Here is a 10,214-nt window from a genome sequence, read left to right as displayed (position 1 = left end):
GCAGAAAAGGGCGGCCAAGCCGGGAGGGGAGCCACCTCCGCCGCGGCTGTTGACAGGATCCACAGGGCGGCCCCGCGCGCTGTTGCCAAAACACGCGAGGCCCACAAACCGCCGCCGCGCCCTCCGGCAGCTGCCCAGGCGGTTCCCCTTCTCGAGGCGGCCGCGTTTACCTCAGCCGCCGGCGAGGCCTGCGGGGAGGCCCGAGAGCGCATGCTCCCCCTCAGGCGTTGATGAGCCTGGCCGGCTCCCGACGTCATGGCGACGGGCCCGGGCTGCTTCCGCGCCTGCGCGCCGGGCCCGGGCGGGGGGAAGCTAGGAAAGGAGAGGTGGCCCGCGGCGCATGCGCGCGCGCGCGCGGCGCCGTAAAAAGCGGGCGCCCTCCGCGCTAGAGCCGCTTCCGCCCGCGCGCAAAATGGCGGCGCCCTTTGTCTGTTCCGTGTCACCGTGATCGCCGCCGCTGCTGCCGCCGGGATTATGTGACGCTCGTGGGATGGCAGGTGCGGGGCCGAGAGGGCAGGCGGCGCCCGCGGGCTCCTTCCGCCCGCCCAGCGGCTGAGAGCGGGGCCGGCCGTCCCCGCAGGCGAGATCGGGCGAAGAAAAGCGGCGGCGCGGAGCGCTCCTCTTCGGGGTGCGGGAAGGGTTGGGGCGCGACCGCCGGGAAGGCAGGCTGGGGATGCGGGAGGGGCTTGTCCTTTCCCGCGACACAACAGCCTTCCGGGGTAGGCCAGGCTAGGAAGGCGCCAAGGGGCTCCTCCGGGGCTCGGCCCCTGCCGGGTGGCGCCGTCGCGCCGGCGATCCACGCGGGACTCCCTGACGCCTCTCTCGGCAGCCATGGACTTCCCGCAGCACAGCCAGCAAGTCCTGGAGCAGCTGAACCAGCAGCGGCAGCTGGGCCTCTTGTGCGACTGCACCTTCGTGGTGGACGGCATCGACTTCAAGGCCCATAAGGCGGTGCTGGCAGCCTGCAGCGAGTACTTCAGGATGCTCTTTGCCGACCAGAAGGACGTGGTGCACTTGGACATCAGCAACGCGGCAGGTGGGACCTCCCTAACTGGGGAGCCAGACTGGGGGCTGGCACAGCAAAAGTCCCCTAGTCTTCCCCCCCCCCCGAGATGGGACTTGGGAGCGTCCTGATGCTGGGAGGGGGGGACTAGAGTGAGGGGCCAGCTGGAGGTGGACTTGGTGAGGAACGGGATGCTAAACACCCCCACACACACACAATCCCTTCTCCTGTACGGCCAGCTGGAGGTGGACTTGGTGAGGAACGGGATGCCAAACACACACCCCCCCCCACACACACACAATCCCTTCTCCTGTACGGTAGCTTCAAAAGCCAGAGAGCTTCCAGGCTCAAGGCAGTCTAGCTTACAGCAGCCCTGACTAAGGCGGGCCTTGGAGGTGGTCTCTGTGCTGTGGGTGGGTGAGGGAGCAACGGGCATTATCTGGGGCTACTCACCTTCTGGCTGTGGGGTGTCTCCTACAGGTCTGGAGCAAGTGCTGGAATTCATGTACACGGCCAAGCTGACCCTCAACCCGGAGAACGTGGAGGACGTCTTGGCCGTGGGCAGCTTCCTTCAGATGCAGGAGGTCGTCCAGGCCTGCAACGCGCTCAGGGCCCTCTCGGCGCCAGCTGGGCTGGAGATCCCCGCAGTGGCTGGTAGGGCACTTTTCTCTCAACTTCCGTTCCTTTTCTTGTCTCCAGGATTAACCCAAGCCTGGGCCTGTCGGAGGGGAGCCACAGTCTCCAGCCGGGCCCGGGGAACCTCTGCAGCTGCCCGTGGGCAGGTTTGATAGAGCTAGCTTTTCCAGTGGTGTGTGTTTGGGTGTGCAGGCTCTCCATGAGTGTTTTGTCACTCATGCCAAACCGTCTGTTACATTGGCAAGCTGATGGAAGCAATACGGCTTTTGGAAGACACAGGGAAGCACCAGCAAGGCAACCATGCAGCCCCAACTTCCTAGCTTGAGGCTGGGTCTTTGGGGAGGGGTGTGTGGAAAAGGAAGCAGGATTGGTTTTGCTCTCCTGGTCTGAAAAGCACCATGTTTTTTTTATTGGAAGCATGGAGTGGAGGCGATGCACCTGCTATAGGCTTGCTCACTTTTTTATAATAATAATAGTAGTAAAGTTGGAAGGGACCTTGGAAGTCATCTAGTCCAACCCCCTGCTCAGGCAGGAAACCCTATACCTTTTCGGACAAAGGGCTGTCCAGTCTCTTCTTAAAAACTTCCAGTGTTGGAGCATTCACCGCTTCTGGAGGCTGGTTGTTCCACTGGTTAATTGTCCTCAGTGTCAGGAAGTTTTTCCTTAGTTCTAGGTTGCTTCTCTCTTTGATTAGTTCCCATCTGTTGCTTCTTGTTCTGCCTTCAGGCGCTTTGGAGAATAGCTTGACTCCCTCTTCTTTGGGGCAGCCCCTGAGATACTGGAACATGGCTATCCTGTCCCCCCTCGTCCTTCTCTTCATTAAACTAGACATACCCAATTCCAGCAGCCGTTCCTTGTATGCTTTAGCCTCCAGTCCCCTAATCGTCTTTGTTGTGGGATTCCTTAAATGTACTGGAAAGTTGGAGTCTGTGATTTAGAGGAGAAGCTGCAGATCTGTTGAGCCAGAAAAATTAACAGTTTTATGATGAACAGGTAGGGCCATCCAGGGCTGGCAGTCTTGGGCCAGCTGCTGATGCCCACTTTCTCCTGCCCGGGAACTAGTTCTCTGTAGATGTAGTGGAACCAGGAAGGCCAAGCTCTGCTGATGGGCAAAAAAGCATGGTAGGCTAGATCACACCTTTGGACTGGTCCCCATGGAGGGGAGGCTGCTACTGGTTAACCTGCTTGCTGGCTTTCTGGCTGGAGGGGCCTGAATGGAGTGGTCAGTGGCTTTTGCTTCCTCTCTCTCTCTCCCCCCCCCCCCAATCCCAGGGCAGGAGAAAACAACCAGCAGCAAGCACAAAGCAGAAGCCCTCACGGACCAGGAGGAACCAACTTCCTGTGACAGCCTCCAGCCGGCTGAAGCGGACCTTCCTGCAGAGGATCCGAAGGACGAGGCGGTAGCAGGAAGAGAGTGTGTGGCTGGTCAAAGGCCAGGTAGGGGCTAGGATTCTCTTCTCCGAAGCGTAGCTGCGGGGTCGGCTGGAGAGAAGCTGGAGAGAAGCAACGTTTTCTCTCCTTCCTGGCTTCTCCCAGATCTCAAGAGAACTTAACAATCTCAAACAGGTCTAGCTTCTTCCTTACCCGTGGCAAGTTGAAAATTATGTCAGGGCGAGTTCCGTGGTAACTCTTGACCCGCCCGTCTCCCGCTGCCCAGCTTCTGTTGGGTCCGCCATAAAGAAAGGGATGATTCTCTCCTCCAGCCATTTGAAACACCTTTACTTCCGGTTTCCCTCCGAGCGAAACCTGTCCCCGACGTACGGGAAAAGCTAGACCGTTATGAATCGTGGCAAACTGCAGAAAAATTAGCACGGGGGTTTCCCGCTCTGTCCCGGGAATGATCTGGCTTCTTCTGAAGTCCCCCCTCCTGCTCCTCTAGACTGCCGGGGTCTCAAAAGGTGCTGCCGGCTTTGTGCTTCTTTCCAGATGCAGGCACAGCGGGCCCCGGGGAGGGGGGACACTGAGGGACCACCGGAGGAGATGCAGTTTGGCCTCTCCCCCCACCTCTACTCTTCCCTCTCGGGACAGGGAGGTGGGGAGCACTAAGACACGGATGTAAGGTTACTGGGGGGGGGGGAATCCATCACGCTTAGTTGCCCAAGGGAGGTGTGTTGGGATCAGGAGATGCAGAAGTATTGTGCCAAACGTCGGGAAGCGGGAGCCGCTGACAACCTTGGCATCATCTTGGCAGCCTCTCGGTTGACTTAACGTTCCGAGGGGACGACGGTGAATCCATCACATTCTGGCTCGGCGGTGCTTCATTTCCTTTACGGGGCTGGTCTTTGAGACCCTCCTAAGCAGCGAAGAGGCGGTCGGCTCTCAGGCGGCGTTAGGGCGGTCTCGGAAATCCGCTGGCCTTTTCTCCTTGATCCCCGTCTTGCCTCCTTGCTCCTCCAGACCCTCCGACGCGGAAAGTCCCTGCGGAGGTGGAGCTGGAAAGCCACGAAGAGGAGGAAGACCCGCCCTCAGAGGCGGAGGGCAGCGGCGCGACGGCTGAGCCCAAACTGGACCTGCTGACCAACGGCAGCGTCCCCGAGGAGACCGAGTCTGGCGGCACCGACTCTGGGCAGGAGAATGCGGGAGAGGGCAGGCTGCTCTGCTCGGGGACATACAGCGACAGGACGGAGTCCAAAGCGTACGGCTCCGTGACCCACAAGTGTGAGGTGAGCTGCGGGCGGCCTGTGAACTGCCCCGGGAGAGAGCGGCCCTGTTGAAGGAGCCATTCCCAAAGCTTCAGGCGCTGTAGTTAAAAGGCACCTGGGAGGACGGGAGACAAGCCCCTCGGGTGGAAGCTACAGGGCGAACGTCGGCAAGAGCAGGCCCAGCAAAAAGAGGGGGTTGGCCCATTGGGGGGAGAGGTGCCTGGCAGGTCATCTCTGCTGCACTGTGACCTTGCAGGCCCGCTTTCCTTTCCAGACCAAACTCTTGATTTTCCCCGGCCCCAAGTCGGGGAAAGGGTCCAGCTGGCCTTTCTGCTCTTCCCTCTTCCCGGACTTTATTATTAAAGTTGGAAGAGATCTTGGAGGTCATCTAGTCCAACCCCCTGCTCAGGCAGGAAACCCTATACCATTTCGGACAGATGGCTGTCCAGTCTCTTCTTAAAGACTTCCAGTGTTGGAGCATTCCCCGCTTCTGGAGGCAACACCCACCGGGTGTCTTCCCTCGCCCAAGGGTGGAAAGAGACGCAGGGATCCTGAGCTTGGTCGGGCTGGCAGGTGGGCAGGCGGGCAGCGAAAGGGCCTCAGCTGGGAAGCCTCCAGTCGGGAAAGCGCTCAAGGGCAGGCCGTCTTGTGGGCTGGGCAGCCGGGCGAGAGGCACTAGCGGTGCCTTTGCTTCCTCCAAAGGACTGTGGAAAGGAGTTCACCCACACGGGCAACTTCAAGCGCCACATCCGCATCCACACGGGAGAGAAGCCCTTCTCCTGCCGGGAATGCAGCAAGGCCTTTTCTGACCCTGCGGCCTGTAAAGCACACGAGAAGACCCACAGGTGGGAGGGCGGAAGGGGGCCGTCCCGGGAGGGAGATAAGGGGGGGAGCAGCCCATCTGTCCAGGGCCCAGAAAACCTGGCCCTGTATCGGGGGCGTCCGTCCATCCGTCATCTCTTGAGACGGCCGAGGTACAGAGGCCATTTCTCGTGGGGGAGGCTGACTGATGGCAGCGCCCCCGACTGATTGCAGCCCCCTGAAGCCGTACAGCTGCGAGGAGTGTGGCAAGAGCTACCGCCTCCTCAGCCTGCTGAACCTGCACAAGAAGCGCCACACGGGGGAGGCCAGGTACCGCTGCGAGGACTGCGGGAAGCTCTTCACCACCTCGGGCAACCTGAAGCGCCACCAGTTGGTGCACAGCGGGGAGAAGCCCTACCAGTGCGACTACTGCGTGCGCTCCTTCTCCGACCCCACCTCCAAGATGCGGCACCTGGAGACGCACGACACCGACAAAGAGCACCAGTGCCCTCACTGCGAGAAGATGTTCAACCAGGTGAGGAGAGGGCGAGGGCCACCGGCTGCCTGGTGCAATGCTGGGACAGGGCGCGGGGGGAATACAACCGCCCATCTCTCACCGCCAGCTTCTCACAACTGCCGGCAGGTGGGGAACCTCAAAGCCCACTTGAAGATCCACATAGCTGACGGTCCCCTGAAGTGTCGCGAGTGTGGGAAGCAGTTCACTACCTCAGGTACGGGGGGGCTCAGCCGAGGGCCAGCTTCCTGGGGGGGGTTTAGCGTGAGCAGGACCGACCGCTTCCCCACCGCAGGCAACCTCGAGTGGCTTTGCCTTTCCACTTTCCTTCTCTGCAGGTAACTTGAAGCGGCACCTCCGCATCCACAGTGGAGAGAAACCATACATCTGCGTCCATTGCCAGCGCCAGTTTGCTGACCCGGGGGCTCTCCAGCGGCACGTTCGCATTCACACAGGTGAGTCTGGGCATCTGCAAGAGCGGAGGCTGCAGAAAAGCCCTCTGCTACGGATGCTGGGGCTTTAGGCCATGCCTCCCTTCAGCCTGGAAATGGAAAGTTGCGTCGGGACTTCACGTCTTGGCAGGGGGAGCTCCCTTAGCGGGACCTGCCAGCCCAGCTTGTCTCCGGAGGGTCGCAGGGCAGGAGAGGCCTGATGCATGGACAGCTGCTATGCAGCCTACTACTTATGTCCAGGGATTTTTTCAGGCTCCACCAAGGGTGTGTATCTGTAGCCAGGTTTTTAAACAAATGCTTTCCATTTTTGTGGTACAACATTGCTGAAAACCAGAAAAAAACAACAACTTTGTTCTCTGACCTTGGCTCATCTCTGGGACATTCAATAGGACAGGAAATAGATTTGGTTTTGAGGTTCGATCGGCCTTTTTTTAAATGTATATAAATATATATTCATGTTATTCAGATCTTTCCTGCGTTGTGATGCTATAATCCTGAAAAGCTCAATCTTTCAACAAAGATTGTGTCTTGTCTGTGTCCCAAATTATCTTACCATTTTGAACCTTTTTTTGAAAACGCAGAAGTCTGCCACTTTGGGCCTCCAAAACTGGAACAAATCCACACGGTGACAAAGCACATCTTATCATGTGGCGACTGTAGGTTGCTGTCCACGGGTGCCCTTTCTGCCGGACAGGCCCACAACTCACGGGAGTCAGGGCTCCCGTGGCCCAAGAATGGGGGTTGCATACTCCTCTCTCTCTCTCTCTCCCCTGCAGGCGAGAAGCCCTGCCAGTGCATAATTTGTGGGAAAGCCTTCACCCAGGCCAGCTCTCTAATAGCCCACGTGCGCCAGCACACTGGGGAAAAGCCCTACGTTTGCGAACGTTGTGGCAAAAGGTGAGGAGAGTCTCGCAAGCTTTGCTTCTCTCTCCCCGGTCCCTGTTGGATCTGTCCTGCCAGCTTTTACTTCAAGTGGATCTCTGCTCGTGATCCGGTGACCTTCCCTTGCAGGTTTGTCCAGTCCAGCCAGCTGGCTAATCACATCCGCCACCACGACAACATCCGCCCTCACAAGTGCAACGTCTGCAGCAAAGCTTTTGTGAACATGGGGGATCTGTCCAAGCACTTCATCATCCACACAGGTGAGGGAGGAGCCGGCAGGGTCCCCTCACCCGAGCTGCTGAAGCGGCGGCAGGCACACCCTGCTGGGCCCCTCGTGATGCAGCCCCTCTCCATCCCGCTGCAGGGGAAAAGCCGTTCCTGTGCGACAAATGCGGCCGCGGCTTCAACCGGGTGGATAATCTCCGCTCCCACGTCAAGACGGTCCACCAAGGCAAAGCGGGGATGAAGCTCCTGGAGCCCAGCGAAGACGACGAGCTCAACATTGTCACCGTGGCCTCAGAGGAGATGGTGACGCTGGCCACGGAAGCCCTGGCTGCCACGGCAGTCACCCAGCTCACTGGTGAGTTTTGTTTTTTTTTTTTGCGCTGATCCGGCTGGCCGAAACCGTTGTGCCACATCCCTGGCAAGTGAAACCTTTACGCCTGAAACCTATTTGGACCGAAGAAGGGGGAGGCAGGGTGTGTGTGTGTAATTGTATCCTGCCTTGCCCCACGCTCTGCCGCTTTCGGAGCGTCTGAGAGCGGCTGGCCCGCCGTGCCTTCTTACCTGGGAGCGATCCTGACTGGGACATCCTCTCCTTAGTTGTTCCCGTCGCAGCGCCCGTCACCGCAGACGAGACGGAAGCTCTCAAGGCGGAGATCACCAAGGCCGTGAAACAGGTCCAAGAGGCAGGTGTGTCTCGGCCGCCCCTCCTTTTTTGGGAGGGGGGGGAGAGTAGAGTTCGGGCGGGCCAGGCAGCTTGTCCGGAGCAAACAAAGCTGCCACAGGGGGGCAGCACCCTATCAGGCAAAAGTCCAGAGAGCTGTTTCTGAAACAGAGAAGGCTTTTAGTGGCAGAGGACACTGGCTTTGTGGCAGACCTTTGAAGCCTTTCTTAATGGGAGGAAATGGAATTGGGGATGGGGGGGGGCGACGGTGCTCCGAAACTCAAGAAGTCTTGCTGCACCGCGGCTGTCTCATTCTAGACCCCAACACCCAGATCCTCTACGCTTGCGATTCCTGCGGGGAGAAGTTCCTGGATGCCAACAGCTTGGCTCAGCATGTGCGCATCCACACAGCCCAAGCCCTGGTCATGTTCCAGGCGGACACAGACTTTTACCAACAGTACAGCGCTACTACCGCTTGGCACGGCGAGCAGGTCATCCCATCGGGAGAGCTACTCTTCCGGGCACGGGATGGCAGCGAAGTGTCGCCGGCCTTGCCGGAGGCCCCACCGGCGGCTGGAGAGTGATGGCAGATGCAGCTCCGCCTGAAGACGGGTGCCCAAAGGAGAAGCCCCCCCCCCCCCCGGTCAGCTTGGAGAGCCCCCCTCCTGCTCGGCGGAAGGACTGGGAAAAGCTCTGCTCCCGCCAGCCGCCACCTCCCATCGCTCTGAACGCTCCAGCGCTGCTCACAAACCGCTATTTAAAGCCACGAGTGCTACATAAAACTGATGTAAAAAAAAAAATAATATTTCTATATTGGAGAGACTTACACCTGTGTTAATAGTGAGAAGAAATAAAAGGCTGTTATTTTCTATGTTTGAAATTAAAACTTTGCTTTGGCTGAGTTTGGTCTCTTCAGCCAAGGTTTTCCTAGCTTTTCTTCGCTCGGTCTCCCCAGCAGAACACACAGGAGGGTTTTGTTCCGTCCACCAGATCCGGAAAGCCAGCCAAGGCTCCTGTCGGAAGCAGAATTTCCAGCCACTGCTTCAAGGGAGGAGGTGGTGAAGGACACCTTGTATTGAAGCAGCCTAGGCACCCCACTTTCCTGCAGATAACCGTGAACACCAGGGTGTTTTGTCTTTTTTAATAAAAGTCTGTATTCCAATGGACACACAAAACAAAACTGCGCTGAGAAAACAGTTCCATAAATTAAGTCTTAGGAGGATCGGAGAGAAGGCAGATTAAAAAGTCTGTACAGTGGGTGAAACCTTCCGTGGGCAGAGCGAAGGCGGCGGGGGGGGGGAGGCCCATGTCTAAATGAAGCGCACTTACAAATGAGTGACAAATACAAAGTCGGAGTATGAAAATAAGATTTTCTTTGAAAACACATCTTTTTTTTGGCACAGGTTAAAAAAAAAGTATGTTGTGGGGATCAGATTTCTTTAGAGTTTTTATATATATATATGTATATATGTGTGTATATATGCGTGTGTGTATATACATACGCACATCCAGACACATACATATATATATATATAAAATATTATATATATATTTATATATACACACACCCACGGAGTCCTGCATAATACCACCGAGGACAAAATAGCTCTCCTTTTTATGCTTTGCGTTCAGTGTAAACTGTACATCCAGGATGGAGTAGGGAAACTGCGAGGGGGAGGGAGGGGGGCTTCTCCTGGAGAGCGTGAAATGCTCCTTGACCCACAGACTGGAGCGGAAAGTCCTGCGGTTCTGAGTCCACGCCGCCAGCTGCTGTGTGTGTGTATTGAGACATCCATCTAGCATACCACAACAACTCTTCAACTGTGCAAAGGTCCAAAGTCGCAAATTTTAGTGCAAAGTCCGTTCCTCCTCTTCCTCCTCCTCTCTAGCCAGCTGTCAAAAAAAAAAAAAAAAAAAAGCAGGCCCAGGAGGAGAGACACCCCCCCCCAAATACACCTGGGCTCAGTTTGCCTCTGGGGTGCTTCCGAAGTCCGTCTTCACCAAAGCCCAGTCTCTAAAACATTCAAGGCCGTGGGAACCACCGCCCTGCTTGCCTGCCCGCCTGCGAGGAGGGTTTGATTGAGGCCCAGCGGGATGGGAGGATCCAGTCCCTTCCTTTGTTCGCTCTCTCCTCCTCCTCCTGCCACGGGGCCAGGGAGGGCAACGTCTGTTCCCACGGAGTCGCTCAAACAGCTGCAATAACGATCATCAGGTGAGGAGAGATGTTGGAGATGCTGGCCAGCAGGTCCGGGGCCAGGCGGGAGAGGTGGCTCTCGGAGAAGTCACACGGTGGGAAGATCTGGAGAACGTAGGCAGGCTGGAAGAGAGAAGCGGAGACGAAACCGTAAACGCCCAAAGCCTGGCCGGAGTAGCCAGTGAGCGGTGCGGCGGGAAGCAA

General features: G+C 57.5%; 2 protein-coding genes across 5 annotated transcripts in view; one reads left to right on the top strand and one right to left on the bottom strand.

The window, feature by feature from the left end:
• Nucleotides 1-323: 323 nt before the first annotated feature.
• On the top strand, nt 324-9,734 carry ZBTB17 (zinc finger and BTB domain containing 17). 2 transcript variants are annotated; one of them, XM_039367589.1, is made up of 14 exons: nt 324-497; nt 830-1,036; nt 1,484-1,657; nt 2,912-3,076; nt 4,037-4,302; nt 4,984-5,126; nt 5,317-5,617; nt 5,726-5,813; nt 5,935-6,051; nt 6,825-6,945; nt 7,060-7,190; nt 7,295-7,510; nt 7,753-7,842; nt 8,135-9,734. In XM_039367589.1, the coding sequence occupies exons 1-14, from the start codon at nt 491-493 to the stop codon at nt 8,398-8,400; spliced, it is 2,292 nt and encodes a 763-aa protein (XP_039223523.1). In that variant the 5' UTR covers nt 324-490; the 3' UTR covers nt 8,401-9,734. The 2 variants fall into 2 exon arrangements, with proteins under 2 accessions (XP_039223523.1, XP_039223524.1); XM_039367590.1 differs by having other exon boundaries at nt 324-628.
• SPEN (spen family transcriptional repressor) overlaps nt 8,951-10,214 on the bottom strand; it is a 53,947-nt gene continuing 52,683 nt past the window's right edge. For all 3 annotated transcript variants that reach the window (XM_039367586.1, XM_039367587.1, XM_039367588.1), the window contains exon 15: nt 8,951-10,133. In XM_039367586.1, the coding sequence (XP_039223520.1) occupies nt 10,002-10,133 (132 nt within the window). In that variant the 3' untranslated portion in view covers nt 8,951-10,001. The remainder of the gene's footprint in view (nt 10,134-10,214) is intronic.

The sequence above is a fragment of the Crotalus tigris genome, unplaced genomic scaffold (assembly GCF_016545835.1).
Source record: "Crotalus tigris isolate CLP2741 ecotype Arizona unplaced genomic scaffold, ASM1654583v1 scf7180000020588.15403103151:6194809, whole genome shotgun sequence".
In the NCBI taxonomy this organism is placed as follows: Eukaryota; Metazoa; Chordata; class Lepidosauria; order Squamata; family Viperidae; genus Crotalus; species Crotalus tigris.
Note: the sequence above shows the minus strand (reverse complement) of the source record. Positions and strands in the feature narration are given on the sequence as shown.

Excerpts from the sequence above, each read along its gene's own strand:
- ZBTB17 (XM_039367589.1), top strand. Across the intron at positions 4,303-4,983 it reads CCGTGACCCACAAGTGTGAG|GACTGTGGAAAGGAGTTCAC; the intron begins GTGAGCTGCGGG and ends CTTCCTCCAAAG. Across the intron at positions 6,946-7,059 it reads TGCGAACGTTGTGGCAAAAG|GTTTGTCCAGTCCAGCCAGC; the intron begins GTGAGGAGAGTC and ends CTTCCCTTGCAG.